The sequence below is a fragment of the Scomber japonicus genome, chromosome 13 (genome assembly GCF_027409825.1).
Source record: "Scomber japonicus isolate fScoJap1 chromosome 13, fScoJap1.pri, whole genome shotgun sequence".
Classification (NCBI taxonomy): domain Eukaryota; kingdom Metazoa; phylum Chordata; class Actinopteri; order Scombriformes; family Scombridae; genus Scomber; species Scomber japonicus.
Window position 1 is genome coordinate 26,342,628 of NC_070590.1, and position 19,831 is coordinate 26,362,458.

Consider the following 19,831-nt stretch of genomic DNA (forward strand, 5'->3'; position numbering starts at 1 on the left):
TGTTAGATTCAGATGAGTCATCACAAAATTAAATACATGTCTGGGTCAATGAGGGTTTGTTTGGTGTCCATGTGGTTTAGTCAAATTTAAAGGGGTTAAAATGTGAAAATAAACGTATGAATAACTTGCACACATTCTTTTTTGTGTGGACCTAGCATCAAATTTCTGCTTTTAATCCATTTTGAGAGAATATATTAGAGGATTATGGTAAAAATGTCTAAGTGGTGTAACCATAAAAACTTTCTACCAAATAATTCAACTTGCTTAAAAACACTAAATTGTCAATAAAACACCATATCAACTAGTTTGGCATGATCTTACATTATGATTTTTTATATTCAATAAAAGTAATGGAATACAATTGTTCTAAATATTACATTTAATCTGGAGAATCATGGAGATCAGGAACCATTAGTAAGTAATCATTAGTATAAGTCCACTTAAATACACTGTAGGTGGATAAAATATTTAATATTTATCATTCTTTGTGGTTACACCATTTGACATTTCCAGGAGTATTCAGTCTTACTTTTGGTATTTAATGGTGCAAATGTCATTTCAAACGACATAAAACCAACAAAAATACAACATGTACATTTTAACTAACCTGATGCTGCTTTCTTTGGCAATTTTTAAAGATATTTTTTAACTGCTCATCTTGCCAACACTTATTTGTCACTGACCCTTATATTAGATTCAGCTGAGTCATCTCAAAATCAAATACATGTCTACTAATCACACAGACATCTCTTGAGCTCTTTTGTTGACCAAACTTCAGCTCGAGGAGTGAATATTTATCACCAAACTTTAGGTTGCAAATGACATAAGACACAAGGATCTCTGCTTGTATCTCTAGAGAAATGACACCCTATCCTTTTCCTCCTGCACCCTACTCCTTCTTCTTCTCCTCCTTCCCCCGCTCACCTCGGACGATGAGCTGGCTCTGGTGCTCCACAGCTGCGGCCTGGTTGCGTGCAATGCAGGTGTAGTTGCCGTTGTGCATGAGCGTGAGGTTGGAGATACGGAGGGAGCTGGTGAAGTCTATGTTGTCGATGGTGACGCCCAGACTGGCTGGGATTGGCCGCCCGTCCTTCTGCCAGGTGATGAAGACTGGCTGGTCGCCGGACATGACCACGCAGGGGATGAACACTCGCTGGCCGATGGAAAAGCGAGGGAACTCGAACGGGTGGATGGTAGGTGGGACTGTGGAAGAGACATACATACACCTTCATTTTAACCTCAGTCCTGGGGGTTGCATGCCTCAACAGCAAATGTAGCTTCAAAATCAGTCATCATTTAAGTGCATGTAAAAAAACAACCACTGTTTATCACCTTATTCTTTGTATTAAAATTGTGCTTTTATTTTGCAGAGGTCAGTGAAATACTGGCTGAATTCTCTCTAAAACAACACATATATATCATTTTCTCTCTCTCTCTCTCTTTCGCTCTCTTGGGACACTGTAGCCATCGTGAGAACCAGATGCTTTGGAAAATTAACGATTTAAAATAACATTGGAATAAGCAGCACTTCAGCGCTTATTTAATTCACAACAAAATAGGCATAATAGGCTCCTGGGGATTCCCTCTCGGCAGCGGTGGAATGCTAAGCAGCTGAGAGGCAAATTAGCCGAGGTGGAATGGCGGCGTAGCTTTGTCTACGCTGTGTGATTTCCCCCTCGCACACTAGTTAGCACGTCAAGACCCGCTAGAGAGAGAGCGAGAGAGAAAGAGAGGGGGGGGGGGGGGGGGGGGGGGGGTTGCCCATCCGACATTTCAAATTATGCAGCGTCATTGAAAGAAAGAGAGCCATCTGAGGTTACTATCATCTGGCTCAGCTCGGCTCCGCTGTATATTCAGATGAGCTCCAGATAAGCTGGCTAGAATGATGGAGATGCTGCTTTACTATCAGTGATGTGAGTTGCTTTTTTTTTACTTTAGCAGATATGATATACAATACCCCTCTGCATATCTGTGTTCTCTACAACTAAGATAGGTAGATACTAACATGATGCTTTAATGTGTCTTTTAAATGTGATGTATGGCAGATGGAAAGTTGCTCCGGGGTCAACGTGCAGACTGATAAAGTGATTCCATTTGACTGTCCACAGACTGGGAGATTAACGATGTATCTATGAATGTACTCAACAAATACAGCTGTATGATAAGTGATAAAGTGTGTGTGTGTGTGTGTGTGTACACCTTAAATAAATAGCCTGAGCTGCTAACTTGACACATCAGATTGGTTATAAGCATGATGGAGTATGTGTGACTACATCTACACAGCTACAGTAACTTCATCTGATCATAGTTCTATACAGGTCAACAACATTTTTTTGTGCCCATGTGGTTTAGTCAAATTTAAAGGGTGTGTATGTGAAAATAAACGTATGAAGAACTTGCACATTCTTTTTTTGTGGACACAGCATAACATTTCTGCTTTTAATCCATTTTGAGAGAATATATTAGAGGATTATGGCAAAAATGTCTAAGTGGTGTAACCATAAAAACGTTCTACCAAATAATTCAATTTGCTTAAAAATGAGGAATTCTCAATAAAACACCATATCAACTAGTTTGGCATGATCTTACATTATAACTTTTTATATTAAATAAAGCTAATGGAATACGATTGTTCTAAATATTACATTTAATCTGGAGAATCATGGAGATCAGGAAACATTAAAAAATGTTTTAGTTAAGTAATTATTTGTATAAGTACACCTAAATACACTATAGATGGATAAAATATTTCATATTTATCATTCTTTTGTGGTTACACCATTTGGTGCAAATGTCATTTCAAATGATATAAAACCAACAAAAATACTAAATGTACATTTTAACAAACTTGATGCTGCTTTTAAAACTATTTTAAAGATATTTTTGAATTGCTCACCCTGCCAACCCTTATTTGTTACTGACCCACACACACAAGGCCCAGGCTTACTATCTGGTGTTGTATGTACTATATAACTGACAAACCAATCAAATCGGGGGTCATACCTTTCACAGTAACATAGACGCTCTGGTGTGTGGAGAGCTGAGGCTGCACCAGCACGTTGCACGTATACTCTCCTTCATCCACATCCTTTTGCACATCAAACAGCTTCAGGGTGCCGTTGTTCTCAAAGGCCCGCTGGCGGTGGTTGTACGGCAGCAAATTGGAGTCCTTGTACCATTTGATGGAGTAGTACGGGTAGCCAATGACACGGCAGTGGATGTACATGTCCCGCCCAGCGATGGCAGTGAGGTTTTTCATTGGTCTGATGCTGGCAGGCCCTTGAAGGACACATTGGAGAGACAACTCTCTTAAAATGATTTTGAGGCAGGGGGGGCTGTATAAACAATGTGTTGCTGTGCTGCCGTTGTGTGTGTTTTTGAGACACCACAAAGTTTACATGCCTTGATTCATTCTGATAGTGAGAAATAAAACCGTTACCAATATTTATTTAGGAGTTTGACACTACCTGACTAAGATGACCTTGTAGTCACTCAAAAAAAGCCTTCTGTTCAACTCTAACTTTCTCCAACATGCCTTTTTTTGGCCTTGTCAGAACCATGGACTCATTCTTAGATGAATTAGTCAAAGGGTGTTCCCTTCTATTTGAGCCTGTAGCGAATATTACCTTCCGCTTCGACCTCTTCGGTGCCATGATTGCCTCTGACAAGCACTGGAGTGGAATGTTCCCTTTCTCCACTCATGAAGCTATTATCAAAACCATTACTCATGTTGCCGGCGTTGGTGCTCACTTGTGAAAAACCAACAGAATAACCAATAGGGTTCCATAGCTCAGTGTCTATCAGGGAAATGGACTATTAGGTTTCTCTTTAAAGCACTGTAGAAGACAGTTTAACTAGGCTCTGTAGTGTACTTTGAGCACAAGCATATCCTTGGTTGCTACTCTCTTTAGCACGATTAAGGAGCCAACGATGTGAGAAACAGTCATTACACTTTCTCAGCAATGGCACCTGTGGAGATTTATCTTCATTGGTTGGCTGCATTCGGCATCCGTGGACCCTCGCTTAAGGGCTAGAGGATCGCCCTATTTAGCCTTACAACATGCAAGAATGAACACAATCAAATTAAACCAATCAGTGTACAGAAAGCCCCCTTCCCTCTGTGCAATACAGAAATACTAATGGCCTTGCACCAAGCACAGAAAGCTTGAGTGCCCCAGTATTACCGCTACATGAATACAGCAATCCAGGAAACTATGTCCCTGTAGAGAGCAGATAGCTCTACAGTCATACACTAGAGTAACAGTAAATCACCCTAATGGTGTCCCAATATAAAGCTATCAGCAGGTGTTGGGTAGGAAGTGGGGCATTAGAAAAGTTAATGCTGACACCAGTGACTGATGATAGGAGGAGCTACTACAGGAAGCCCTATTCTATTCTATTCTAAGCTTGGAGAAACACTCTGAAGACACCAAAAACTCAAACTTATTGGCAAACTTAGTCAGGCGATGTTTCAACATCTGCACATCCACGTGCCAATTCAGACAACTTATAAAAAAACAGAATAAATCAAGACATGTTGATGTGTATATGTGATGGTGTGTTGGAAGAGTTGATCTGACAAGCACCTCTTACGTTTATTCGCGCCTGGTAGGAAACGGTCCCGGCCGAGTTGTTGCAGATGCAGCGGTACACCCCTCCATCTGGGACCTGGGTCTGGCTGATGTTGAGGTGGCTGACCACGTGGCCCTCAGCGTTGGTGTAGTGAGAGATGCGGTGGCGGCTGTCCCGTACCACTGGCTCGTCATCCAGAGTCCACGTCACCCGAGGTTCCGGCGTGCCCTTCACCGTGCACGACAGCGATACGAACTCGTTGATGTTGTAGACCTTCTCGCTGAATGATGTCAGAATTTTGGGGGTCCCATCTAGGAAGCATGAGCAGAGAGACAAAGCAATGCAATGTTTTAATATTCTACAATGACTGCATTCATAATAGATCATTACAAAAGCTTATCTGAAGCTTTTATTAATGAGGATCTTTTCAAAATCCAGACTGATTTGTCTTTTCAGTGCCATATATTCATGTCTGCTGTGTAAAAAGCAGAATTAAGAGTGCAATGCAGATTAAAACAGCTACTTTCTCTGGCTCCACAAACATCATTGATTATCAATATTCTCCTTATATTGGAGTGGTCATGTGAGGCAGCCACAGCAGCAGTCCAGCTCATGTAGCAGAATGGAAGCCTTTTTCACAAAATCTAATCAAATGGGCTGGGCCTCGGCTATACTGCAGGATACAGATCATATCAGTTTGGATTCACATGTACATCCACATATACCTGTACACACAACACAAGCAGCAAATGCCTGCAAATTCAGCTGCTTATCCATTCAAAGTACAGTATGATGACTGCTACCACCCACACATCTCCACTGAGATCAACGTAGATTCTGACCTTCCAGTATGACCTGAACAAAGTCCTGTGCAGACATCTTTCCATGTCGGGCAAAGCATTGATAGGCTCCTCCATCGCTCTTGGCCATGCCGGCCATGACTAGGTTCTCCCTGTTTTGGCCTGTCATGCGGACGCTGTTACTCGGGTAGATGAGCTCTCCGTTGCGATACCAGGACAGCTGGTACTCCTCAGAGCCGGTTACACCGCAGGACAGTGAAACCTGGCTCCCAACACTGCCCTTCACCTTCCGTGGGCTCACCACTACCTTCAGGGGCTCTGTGGGAAAGGCAGGGAATGGTCAGTGATGGATGAAGTGTTCATATCCTTTACTGAAGTGGATATGTGAAAATACTTGAAAATGTTCTGCAGAAAAATGTGAGTAACACTTTATCATATATTAAATTAGCTTGTTAGATCTGATGCATCATTGAGTAAGTACTATTTTATTGTTACATGTTAAGGTGGAGCTAACTCTTACTATTTTAAATACTGTTGGGTAGTTTAGTAGTCTATAACAATATCTGTATGTATTTTACATAGAGCTGAAACTAAGACAAAATTTGTCTCCCAAAGCCAAAGGTGATGTCATCAGCTGTCTTGTCGACAATACAAAGATCTTCAGTTTACTGTGATAGGAAACTACTGAACAAAATCAATCTTTCACCTGGGAGGCCAGAGAATTTGGGCATTTTTTCTTAAAAATTGGCTCAAAATTATAATTCAAATAGTCAGTGGTTGTGTTTCAGTCTATCGACTAATTGTGGAAGCTCTACATTTATTAACTTTTAAGATGTTTTTATGCAACATCTTAACCTGAAAAGTAAGTAGTAACTATAGCTGATAAATAAATACAGTGAGATAAAAAGAACAACATTTCTGATAGCTTGAACTGGAAATACTAAAGTTAAAGTTTAAAACTAGTTGCATTTAAAGGGGACCTATTATGCTCATTTCCATTTCTATATGCTTATTTTTGGACACTAGAGTAGCTTTGCATGATTCATGGTTCAAAAAAGTATTTATTTATCCTATACCAGGTTCCCTTTATAGAGCGCCTTAGTTCAGCCTCTGTCTCTAATAGGCAGTCAGTCTTAGGTCCTGTTTCTTTAAGGACCACCCTTTCTAATGACTCTGTTCTGATTGGCCAGCTTTCCAGAAGCCAGAATCGCTTTAAGTTACCTCTGATGAAAACCTAACATTTCCTGTATCATTTTCTCACTGAATTAACAGACCCTTCGTCAGCTGTGCTAAAAACAGGCAACACAAAAAAAGCTGTTTGTTGAGCAGGTCAGATAGAAATAATGGGAGGGATACTACAAGCAGAGACAGCCACGGTGATGATGATGTTTGATGAAGAGCTGCAGACAACTAGTATACTTACACTACTTACTTACTAAACTACTTATTTTACCTTGCCTTGACTAGAATTTGACACTATCTGACATTGTGTGACATTATGTATGACTGAAAATACGGTAAAGCATAATAGGTCTTCTTTATCAGAGAGTGCAGTGTTACATTATACAAATGTAAGTACTATATTGGGAACTGGAACAATTTCCATAATCTGTTTGGTGCTGATTTGTTCAAAAAGCTTCATGCGACGCCAATAAATAGAAGCAGCATGTACAGCTTCTTCCTGTTTTGAGGTATCAGAACAAAGATAAAAACCCCAATGACTTAGCACCAGCTCATAGACACTGACCTTTCACCAGCAGCCTTCCAACCACTTCAGCATTTCCGTAGCCGTTCCACACCTCACACACATATGAGCCCGTGTCGCTGGGCTGGGCTCTCTCTATCAGCAGGCCTGTCACACTCTGTCTGAAGCGTGTGTCGGGCTCCAGCGGCCGGTTGTCCTTTAGCCAGCGGTATTTGGGTGCGGGGTGACCAGAGGCCTTGCAGGGTAACTCCACTCGATGAGACGCCATCACCTCACGACGCTCAAAGCTGTCCAGGATATGGGGCGCTGAGTTTGTGGGATCTGCGGGGGGGTGGAGGGGGCAGTAGAGTGTGGTAAGAGATTTGAGTTTCTATTGTTACTTGTTCACTTGTCATGGTGGCTGATGGAATAAAGGGACTCACAGTGGTGTCATTTTGTGTCTCATGTGCACGTATGGTATTCCCAAAATCTATGGAGTGCTAAATGTGCCACTTCAGAAAAATTATGTTTATCAAGTCGTATGTAGTATGGTGTTGAATTAGTGTCAAAAGTCCCACACACATAAAACCAGGTGCATGGTAGTGATACGGGCAGCGACCTGGAGGCAGGGAAGAAATAGACCAACTTGTCAAATCTAGACTAAATTACCAAGGAGACTCCAGAGAGTCATTAAACCACCGTTTGAGATTTGTGAGAAAATCAGAGAATTAGCTGCAAAATATCATTACTTGTCGTATTTTTGTCAGTTATCAAACCAAACAGCCAATCAAAGGTCACGGTCAGTATTCTGAGTGATCGATGTAAGAAGGAGGAACTTTATATTCCATCCTTGCCTCCAAAGTCTCGAAAGTCAACTTGACGAGCAAGCAAAGTGTTGAGCAGTTGTGAGCACATCAGGAGGGTCAAGCTCGCTGTCATAGCCTCGTCATAGCTGCGTGCCCACGGGACGTTTGTGAATGCGGAGCAGAAATGCTCCCACACGAGGATGCTGATACTGTTCTGTGTGTTGATATCACATGCACGCACCCAATGTTTACGTTGCTGGGCTTTGAGACTAATTAAACGCTGTAAAAATAACTTGCATTAACAAAAATAGTATGGTTAAGCCCCAAAAACACTGGGTACTACAATTCCCATAATGCAACTTAACAGCAGATTTGAGCATCCCTCCCTGCCTGGTAAATGCAAATGTGTGTTTACTGTTTGTACAAAAAAAAAAAAAAAGCCTTTCTGTTAAAGCCTGATATCACTCTTTAAACAGCTGGAGTGACCCTTTAAATTGTTGCAGATAAGGGAGGGCATTTTCTGTGCTGAACCTCACCCCCCCCTCACTCCCCCCAAAACTGTGTTGGCACAGATCTAATGACCTTTACCACATGTCATCCTGTCTTTAATTCATGTGTTTTTTTCCTGTCGTTCTCGATTCTTTTCACATTTGTTTTTACTTGTGCAATTTATTTCCATATGCTCTGTGTCTTTCTACAAACACTACTAACTAAAGCCAACAGTTACACTATCAGAAAGACAAACAGAAGAGGAAACAAAAGGGTAAGAAATGGTTCAAAACAATGCATCTGGTTGGATTGGGTTTAAAGAGCAGATTAGAGTCGTTTTATAATGGCTCGCATTTTGTTTTATGCATCATTTTAACACTGCATATTCTGGATGTTCATTTCTCTCACCTGAGACAATGAGGCGGGCACTATTGCTCTGTCGGGTTTCTCCTGTGTATCGATGGCGCGTCATACACCTGTAGTTGTACAGCCCGTCTTCCATTTGCACATCCAGGATATACAGGGCTCCCGTGGATGTGATGAGAAACCGTGACACTGGAAGTAAACAGAACAGCATGACATATTGACGTCACATTATTAACGTAGGAAGCATATATGAAGGATCTTAATGAAACAATAAAACCAAAAAAATAACATTTTAATATAACAGCCTCACGGATATTTTTACCTTATTTGACAGGTAAGTATTGTTTATTGCTTCAGATCAATCAGTATAATGCTGGACTGGAAGAGATCTGTAGCTTGCAGATTCACTACAAAACTGGACAGATTCATTTCATTCAGCACAAGATAGTGTAAACAAACTATATTTGAACTTTTGTACAATATAATTCCGATTATACACAATCTGAATGATAAAACAAGTGAACATTAGCTCTAGCTGAGCATCAGTAAAACAAATATCAACTTGTGTGATCTTTTGAAAATGCCAAAACACACTTGAAAAGTACTGTTTCACCACATAATGCCAAAATCTAGTCAGTAGTGTGTGAGCCACCGTGTGTGCGCGATGAAAGGAACAAACAAAAATCAATTGCATCCCGATTTCATCTTGGGAATCAACCAGCATTTTCAATAATATCCTACAGTCACTGGGAAACTGTGAAGAAGAAAGCGTGCCGTGTATGTGTGTGTGTGTGTGTAGTCATTCTTATGCACTTGAATCACTACCTTACACATTCTAAAAGAAGAAAACAAAGAAAATCCAATATTGAAGTCTCTTAGCAAATATTTGCAAGTCAAGTGAGGCACGCTGCCCTGTGTGATTGTAGTCACCAAACATCTGCTGCAGCCCATTTAGCTCTGCACAGCTCTGAGGCACTGTGACAAGCCTGTGTGTTGTGTAGCTGTGTAACACAACTCGTTATCATGTAGCTCATCGCTCTCCCCTCTCTCTCTCTCTCTCTCTCTCTCAGGGGAAACTCTCTGTCTCTCTCTCACTTTCCTCTCTCTCTCTGTTCCAGACTGAAGCGTGGGGAGCCAGGGATCACAGAGCGCTTTGATAAGGCATGGCATGCGCAGGTCGGATGTGCTAATATCATGCTAATGTTATGCTAATTTGCGTGAACACATGGAAGTGGAGAGAGGTAGTCAGTGTTTATGAGGAGTGATGTGCGCTGTAGCCGACGGCTGCAGGGGCTTTTCATGTGTCACAGGTGATGGAGAAGCCTGTCTGGGACGGGATCAAATGGGCCTGATGTTGCTGTACAGTGGGGGATTCTGGCAATATCGGTAGAGATATTATAATTCAGATTTTATGGGGTGTTGAATTACTCTCATTTAGTCCTCTCATGACAGTTTAGTAGGGATAAAGACAGATTGCACAGGCCCCTGTATAGTGCAAGATAAAATAGTGGAAAGAGGTGTAAAAATGCAGCATGAGGTCAATGTTTTAAAGGTGTTAGTTGCAACATCCCAACAAGAAATCAGAGAGTTATTATCAATTGAGTTTAATCAATAATAACATCAATTGTGTTTAATCCAGCCAACAATCAAACAGCAAATCCTCATATTTGAGCATATTTGTCATTTTGGCCCGAAAAATGACCGAAATGATTTTCAAAATAATGGCAGCAAACATCATTGGAATTATATTTGGTCACTTCTGGTTTTTCAATGTATGTTTGGAAGCTTACAGGGAAACTGATCTGCCACTTTAAGGGGAAAAAAATAAGTCTTTAAGCACAAAATGAGCTGAATGAGTTTCAACAAATGACTTCCATTGTTTAATTGTTCAATTAGAAAGGGATGAATGAGAGGACAGAGAAAAATGGGGGTAGAAAAAAAGGAAGGAGACAGAGCGGGATACACAGAGGAGGTATAGTGAGCAAGGGTTGACCTAGTTAGAAATGAGAGACCATGGATTTGATATCCTAAAGGGGGTGGGGGGGTGGGGGTCTGCTCCTGGTTGAAATGGTCTAGTATGTGACAGACAATCATCCACTAGTAAATATTACCAAATTTGAATTTTGCTGGTTGCAACTGCCGTTCATCTTCAAGGAAAAGAATTCAGAGAAAGCAGATATCAAAGGAAAAAAAGGGGAAAGCAGGCTGTCTCTCATGTCTCTCCTCTACCCCCCTTTTTCTTTACCCCTCTTCTTCTCCCCCAGCTGAAAGTTGCCCCGCATCAAAAGTTGACAAGGCAGGCTTCTGAATGAGAGGCGCTTTCATTAGAACAGACTGCCTGTCACTGTGACAAAAGGCCAGCATTGAGAGAGGGGAGTACACCCGCGTTTTAAATTCATGTTAAAACAGACACACACACACACACACATACTCACACACCTGTTTACATGTGTGTGTGTGTGTGTGTGAGAGTCTAGTCTACCAGCAAACCAGCCTGCTCTAGAAGTGAACGTCTCACTGTGTAGACTGAGATTTATTGATATGTATGTATGATTTTGGAGTCATTACAAATTCCACTGTAACAACTGAATAATGTGCTTTAAACTACATTTAAGAAACATATTATTTGAAATGTGTTATGTGTTTTTTTAGCAAGAGTAATATAAGAAGAGAAATAGCACTCTACTGTATTCCACTGATGTAATGAGGTATTGTTTGACTTTTACAGGCAACAGTGTTACACATCAAGCTGTTTTTTTCACAGTAGCTACTGTACAGTACTAACATCTTGGTTTAGTTCTTCATTCTGTCTGTACACATACATCATCTTCAGGCTTTGGAAATGAAATAGCTCCTACTACTTCCTGACTAAGAAACTCAGCTTGCCAGAACCTGAAATGTGAATTACCAGTGTTTTTTATGATACAGATAGATTATGCATCATGCAGTTTGCAAACACAGCTGTGCATGTGTTTTTCAGATGGTGCATATTCAGACAATTGCAATTAAAACAGAAGGCTGTAGAAGTTGCCATTAATCTAAAAACCTTAAATACCATAGTAATTGATTATGCTCTTGATTATTGGTTAGATTTCATTTCTTTCTTCCCTGAGCCAGCTCATGCTCACCACCAACAAACACAATTGATTGTCTCACACAGCGCTGCAGCCTGCAGCACAGTACTGTATGTGCTTGTCCTTGTAAGCTGAGGGCATTTCTGTATATGCTCGTACCACTGCAGCTCTCTCAAATCACACACTGCCTTGTGTGTCTGTATATTCAAGTCTCTGTGTGCGAGCCTGTGTGTTTCTATGTGCATGCAAGTGAGTGCGAATGTGTTTATGCAGCATACAGCTGCATGGAGGAATGGTCAATAATAACGATCGAAGGAGCTCCACTATGCTTTTTTCCTGCTCCTCTCTGCTCCACCTACTGCATACTAACACCGCCAGAGACAGCCTCCACTGTTCTTGCACTGTGTGTGTGTGTGTGTGTGTATGTCTGTGAGTGAGCATGCTAGACATACGAGCATGCGTTTGTGTCCACACCTGGGTGTATGAGTGTATATTTCTGAAACTATGGCTTCACTTGACTCCAGGTGGCTTGCTGGACTATCAGTCTTCTCCTCTTCCCTTCCTCGGCCCGCCCAGCTGCTTTGGCATCGACGGTGCCAGAAACACAAGTCTCTTTCTGTGGATCCACACTCAATAGCTTCAATTAATCCCCATATAAGCCACACCAAGCCTGCAAGTAGACTCTTTGTTCATCCAAATTGGGAGGTTTTTCACTGAAACCTAAATTGCTTGCAAGACATAATAGAAACAGTGAGAAAAGGCTGAATCATGTCCATAATATCACAATGCTATTGTTACACTTTTTTTTATCAAGGACAGAACTGGTGTGAATGTGTCGCCACCAGACACACAGGTTAACGTGTGACAAGGACGAAGAGGGACGGATTTAAGATAAGGTGAAACACAATGACACATGTGGTGACATAGCTGAGCACTCTGACCTACGCTCACTGGGCGACCATCTGCCCAAAAACACACGCTTCATCTGAAAAGAGTTACCTTGGCTCCCTGAGTCATTTCAATATTCTATAATTGAGACACGAGTGCAGGAAAGATGAGATGGGAGGAGGGAGAGAAGAGATGGAGTGATAAAGAGAGCAAGCATCAGAAAGAGACAGAGAGAGAGAGAGAGAGAGAAAGAGAGAGAGAGAGAGAGAGAGAGAAAATAAAAGATCAAGAGGGGAAAAAGCACCTCTGGGATACAACCATTCTCTGTCATCTAAAATGACTTACAAATTAGCTTACAGCTATGCGCTCCTAGTGAAAGAAGAAAAAAAGACAACTTTCATATGCTAATTCAGATCATGGCTAGGCAGAGCAATTATCAAAAAAAAGAAAAAAAAAGTCAGCCGTGTCTGTCTGACAGATCTCAACAGGAGCCCTCTCTCTCTTTCTCTTACTGTCTGTCTGTCCTCAAATCAAAATCAAACATGCTTTAGAAAGTGTTGTAAAAGCAAGTTGTGCATGTGATATGATGTAAAGACATTGTGATCATTAAAAGTGAGAACACTGACTTGAATATATCTATGCATACCTTTGCAGCTCTGAAGGCAGAACAGTATATTATTTTAACAATAGACAATGTTACAAATCCCATTCCTCCCCCCAACCTCCAACTCCATACTTTATTTATTTTTTCTCCTCTTGTCCTTGAACGCCTCAACCTGCACTCCTCTGACTCCTGTGAAGAACTTTGAGTCGTCTGACCTATCAACACCCGGCAGTCTGGACGCCACTTACGAGAAAGCTACAGAGTCAGCTAAACAATGCATGTAAAAATTGCTTCCTCATCACTCTGCTGGCAGCGTGGAGGCAGCGTGGAGGCAGCGTGGAGGCAGCGTCCCCACTGTGCTACTGTCTTGGAGTGTATTAGCGAGTGGAGTTTGGTCCCAGGAGACAGCTACAGTGTCACCGAGACCTTGGCCACTCAAAGTCATACAGCTTGACAAAATAAAACTAAAAAAACAAGAAGATAATCCATGCTGTTTGAATATAACATGAGCACACTAACAAACCAACAGCCATCTGCATTGAGGATTGATTTTAAAAATAGAGTGTTGGGTGAGCTTCTTACTGTTCCTGCTTAATTATTGTGCTTTTATCACACTTCAAATACTTTTGCTTTTGAATGTATAACTTCACAAGGTCTTTTCAACTTCAACCAAACAGTTGGAGATGTAAGCTGTACATGTACTGGATGGCTGTCATTAAGCAACACAGCCTAAAGCACAATCACATCATTACTGAGGTTATTTAGTGAGTGTAGATCTAGATTTAGATGTTATTTATTTCAAAACCTACATATATGCCCCTAAGTGACTAAAAGTAAAGTTTTCCCTTTATACGGGTCAGTGACAGATAAGGGTTGGCAAGATGAGCAGCTAAAACATATCTAAAACTAGTTTTAAAAGCAGCATCAGGTTTGTTATGTGCATTTTGTATTTTTATTGTTTTTTTAAAATGACATTTGCATAATTTTTTTTACCAAAAGTAAGACTGAATGCTCCTGAAAATGTCAAATGGTGTAACCACAAAGGAATGATAAATATTAAATATGTTATCCACCCTCTATTCAACAAAACAAAGCTGCAGTTTGCTCAGAGATTAAATCTATTATTGTGATCACAGAGGAACAAATACACAGATACAAATACATGTGACTGGCAGATGTTGAGCTGATATCATTTGGAAAAAACATATGAAAATTCATCAATAACCATCTGTGGCTGCAACACCGCCACATATGCGACGCCAAATTGTTTCCCCCCACTACTAAAATGTCACGCAGTGAACTGGCGCTAGGAATTACGGGTGTAGTCTGTGAGTAATAATGAGTGTATGATGAGCCCAGGAGGGCCCGGTGTTGTAATTAGGCTCGGTCACAGTTATTGGCAGAGTGACTCCAGTTTGATCAGGCTGGGATAAGCATCTTTATGGAGAGGGGGGATCCCACCAATTTAGAGCCCCTCTAATAAAAATCATTTGTCATTCTTACAGGAGGCACACTGACAGCTGCCGGGGGTTGCCATGGCAACACACCGGCCACCATTCGCTTAGCAAGCAATATTCCCAGTACTGTAAATGGTGGAGAGGTTGGAAACACTGTCCAGGCTTAGATGCATGCAGGGAATATGATGCAGGATTTATTAAAGCCAAATCCTGATCTTTATCCTCATCCTCGTCTTACTTATTCTTGTATGCAATCTATCTACCTAATATTCTCATTCAGATTTCATATAATGCCGTTTATTATTGCCTCATCTGTCATGCATGTATCCTCTGTTGCTCTTTTTTCCCTGTTAAATTGCATTTTGCTGCTATGAGATTTTCCTTGTTTGAATCTTTGTCTTGTACTGAGTTACACTTGTGAGTATCTTATGTGTCTCTGCATACAGAGGTATGCTCATCTGTTTATTTTTAGCAAAGATAAGCACATAAATAGGAAGTCAATATGAAGATATGAACACATAAATAAGAAATAGATATGATTAGAGCTGAAGCTATTTGTTGATTTATTATTATTTAGTCTATGTACAATTTAATCTGCACTCATTTTAATAATCTTTTGTTTATCGTCATTTATTAAGCAAAATACCAAAAATGTAAGGAACTGCTCATTTTGTTTGCCTTACGTTATAATAAACTAAATATAACTCACAAACAAGACATTTGAAAGCATCAGTGAAACATTAAGTTTTTTGTTTTTAACCCTCCAATGTTTTATAAAACAACAATTCACTGAAAAATAAAGAAAATATTCTGGTGCAATGTAATCTGTTTCCACTGGATATACTAGAGATGTCATGGGGAGGGTTTATATAGCTTCTGAGTCAGGGGACTGTCATGTATGTTTGTTCACTTTACCCTGCCAGTGTTAAATAAAGCAAGTAAACGTCAGTCTTTATTCTCTGTAAAAGAACCCAACACAACAAATATCATCCTAAATCATCCTGGTGAAGTCTGATGTGTTTTAAAATGTTTTTCATAAGGGAATTTATGAATTTGCACATGTATAAAGTTACAAAGTGTAGTCTAGTTAGTGCAGATTTTTACTGATCCAACATCCAAGGTAAGCTAAATCAAACTAAGCTGATCATGTGACATACTGTATCTTAAAACTGCAAACAGACAACAGAATAAGTTTGACTCAGTCTCATCAAAACACTGTAAAGTACATTTGGCCTTCATAAGAAGGCAAACAGAAGAGTACAGGAAAACACAAACAGAGCATGCACCTGCCCTAGTTTCTCATCACACCTGGACTATAAACTTCACGCAGCCTGATCCCATCACTACAGAGTTGAGTCAGAATCCAAAGCCGAGCTTTTTTTTTTTTTTATTGCCGCTCCTAATCAGCGGCAGCATCCCTCTGCTCATTAACTAGACACACGCTAGCCTGAGGCTAACGGCCTCATATGTCAACCACAGATAAAGATGTCATCTTCTGCTTGACTGAATAAACCGCTATTAAAACTAGATGCAACAATATTCAAATGAGGAGACAACAGGGAAGCTTAAGCCCTGAGGCGCTTGGCCTCATCGCTGCTCCACATTCCTCTGTCGTGTTAAAAGGAATAGAGATTTTAGATACTGTCTGTCTTCAGAGCAATACTCCACAAGAGATTCGACATGGCAATGAAACAAAATGTTCTGATAGTAGGGATGGCTACTGTTCACCAGTGTGAGGTTTAGTGCTGAAAACAGAAGGAGAGGAGAAACTCTTCAATGGCATTAGCTCCTTATTTGGAAATGATTTTGCTTGACGCTGCGATTAATGATAATTTTCAACATTGATTAATCTTCCAATAATTTTTTCTGTTAATCATTTGGTATAAAACGATAACAAATTGCATGATGCATCACAATATATCACTAGAGCCCAATGTAATGTTATCAAATGTCTTTTGTTGTCTGACAATCAGTCAAAAAAATCTGACTTATTAAACTTACTATAATGTTAGACATGGAAATGCAGCATATTTAAGAACCTGGAACCAGCAAATATGTTGGTTTTTACTTGAAAACAATATAAATCAACACAGCAGCAGAATTATTTTCTAGTGGGTAACTAATGGATTAAATTGACTTCTTATTGCAGCTCTAATTTTGCTGTTCATGTAAATTGCTTTTGCTTGATTGAACCTAAAAAGAAATATCACAGTAGACATATCAGGGACATCTGTCACATCAGCCCAATATGAAAACAATGATTCTGTGCTATTTAAAGTCACTGTCAGCAGCTTTGCCCATTCCAAACAATCGCCTCTATCCAAAACCTGCAGACGCACCTGGGCTGTGCAGACACACCGATGAAACTCTATCTCATCAAATATACGCACAATCAAACAATGGAGGGCGTAAGAATAGGGTTCATGTGTACAGAGCTTATTTTGCAGACGCTGACACACTATGACAGGACGTCTCTATTCTCCGACAGACTGTTTTTCGGAAGGCAGCTGCGTGAGCACTTTTTTTTTCTTTTTTCTACGAGACAAATGTTTGTCTGCCGAAGTCAAAACCAAGGAGGGACATCTCCGTCACAATAGCTTTCAGATCTGTGCTTGTGTGTGTGTTTCTATCTATGCTGTGTATGTGTGTGTGTGTGTGTGTGTGTGTGTGGCATAATTAGGCAGTACGAGAGTCAAGCTATTAAACCCCCGATGGTTGTGTTTTTATAATGCTATCATTGGCCTCTCTCTGGCCAACGCTAAATGAGCCAGTGTTGAGCCTCAGCTGTATAATCATGAATATTCATCTCTCTGTCTGCGTCTCTGTGTGGAACCTCTGTGTGTGTGTGTGTGTGTGTGTGTGTGTGTGTGTGTGTGTGTGTGTGTGTAGCACTGGCAGGCATTAAGGAAGCTATTAGTATCTACTCAATCACAATACGTGTCTGGATAATAAGTCAAGCTGACAATTCTATTCATCGCAAGAGCCGACAAAACAGCCTTTGTTTAGAGAGTGAGAAAAAAGAGGCGGACTTTACACCAAGTCAGGGTTATCTTGGTGGACACACACACTCTTTTAGCACACACACACGCACACTAACACACACACTTCTAGCTTCCCCTTTCAATCCAAAAAAAAAGGCCAAGGTTTAATACCTCTGTTGCCACCTTAGGGAAAAAAGTAACAACTCCAACTAACACTCTTTTCAATGCTGCTGAAACACACACTCAGAAATGATATTTGCACTATAATCTACACACACGCACGCACACACACTTACACACACGGGGCCATTTTCAGCGTGAAGTCATGTGGTTTTTCATGCAAATGCACACATCTCAACACGATTATTAATTACATCCCCTAAGTGAGAACGAGTCAACCCCATCAAGCCCCCTTGCTAAACTGTGATAACCTGTGTGTAAAAGAGTTACTCCCATAGTGCCATTCCCCTGAGACTTCATAGCGTCACATTCCCCGCTTATGGAAAAGGACTTAAATACAGTGCTCATTGGTGTTTCATGGTAATTTGCGGTGGCAAGTGGAGCAGGCAACGCTGCTCTGTGAGTAAAGCAGAGGGGGCAAGAGAAGGATTAGATAATCAAACAGTGTGCCACTTTAAATAATCTCTGGCTCCTCTGGGGGAGGTGAGACTTAAAGCCGGAGCCCTTCTGCTTTAATTGTCTGATTTTCCCGTCATTACAGTTGAGGGCCTCGGTAATTCAGGCTTATTAAATATTCAGGAGCCACACTGAGGAGGAGAGAGGAGAGAAGGAGGCAGCGAGGGGAGAAAGATGAAGGTAAAGAGGAAGAGAGGAGAGTGGGAGGCAGACATGGTGAGACGAGGCATGCGGACGCAGAAGACACTGACATATTTTTATCCACACAGTGAAGAAAAAAATGATTTCTATATTAAGTAAGTCTGTGCACGTAATGATCAGATGTCTTCTCATGATATTAAAATAATGTTTACATAATGTGGAGAAATTAAATCTCCAAATTAACACTTGATAAGATCATTCATTACTAGACCTTTCTATTTTTGACTTTATGTCACTTGAAAGTGGAAATAAAAGGGTCAGGGTCACACCAGACAGCAAAGCAGAATCTAAAGGACCAAAACTTGTTGATCTCAAAACTATTTTAGTTTAGTAATTTAGTAAAAAAAAGAAGATGCTAAATGTGAATCTTTTTATGATGGAGCAGTGAAGACTGATGGCTCCATAAAGTTCTTGTCATTTTCACTTTACATTAAATACATTTCCATCATTTCCATCATTATTGCTATGTTATATTTTCATGTCTTATGTTAAATAGGACATGATATTGTGTGATAGGAGCTGTTTTTTCTCCTAAAATGAGATAAAAAATACACTCTCTCTGCTCTCTGAAACATGAATCAAAGTTGAATCACATTTATTGATCAATTATTGATGCTTTCTTAACACATCTGTGCTTCAACATTTGGTATAAACACTTTTTATGACCGGGTCAAAACTGGCTCAGGGTATAGAACATGAACAGTATGTAAGGGTTACAGATGAACTAGAGTCCAAACCTGCTTCTGAGTGGAGCTCTCCATGGTGCTGAACTGCTGAGCAACACATTAAAAACGAAACCAGGAAGCTGGAATTACTGAACACGTTTACACCAATCATTCAATAGAAATCAGAACTCTTTGAAAGCTCCATGAATGAGGATGGGAAAGTCATTTTATACATTTTACTCACAAATTAAGAAAAATATCTTCTATTCTGCGTTGAAATGACAGTACTCGTCTATTAATGGACAAAGCCGTTATTTGACTCACTAATGGAGTCTAAAACATAAAAAAAAGGAAATTCTGACAGGTTAAAACCATCCTGACAGGCTCTGTGTGTGAAAGTCTATCAAGGAAAAGGACTGGAAGCCACCTAAGGGTGATTATGCAGAAAGAAAGGAAGAGACAGAGTGCTGCTCTCTAATGAGTCACCCTGTCTGATCGTGACCCGCAGCTACAGCCTCCGTCCACAACACCGCACAAACATCTTGACATGACATTCGCTCGAGTCGGGAGTCTGTAAAACCAGACTTTTCATAAACTGAGGGTCTGCC

The 19,831-nt window shown here is 40.6% G+C and overlaps 1 protein-coding gene across 3 annotated transcripts in view; it reads right to left on the bottom strand.

The window, feature by feature from the left end:
- The window catches only part of dscama (Down syndrome cell adhesion molecule a), a 74,789-nt gene that overhangs the window by 26,078 nt on the left and 28,880 nt on the right, over positions 1–19,831 (bottom strand). For all 3 annotated transcript variants that reach the window (XM_053331169.1, XM_053331170.1, XM_053331168.1), the window contains exons 2-7: positions 8,760–8,906; positions 7,120–7,398; positions 5,415–5,690; positions 4,587–4,883; positions 3,004–3,279; positions 925–1,203 (exon numbers count right to left, since the gene is read on the bottom strand). In XM_053331169.1, the coding sequence (XP_053187144.1) occupies positions 925–1,203; positions 3,004–3,279; positions 4,587–4,883; positions 5,415–5,690; positions 7,120–7,398; positions 8,760–8,906 (1,554 nt within the window). The remainder of the gene's footprint in view (positions 1–924; positions 1,204–3,003; positions 3,280–4,586; positions 4,884–5,414; positions 5,691–7,119; positions 7,399–8,759; positions 8,907–19,831) is intronic.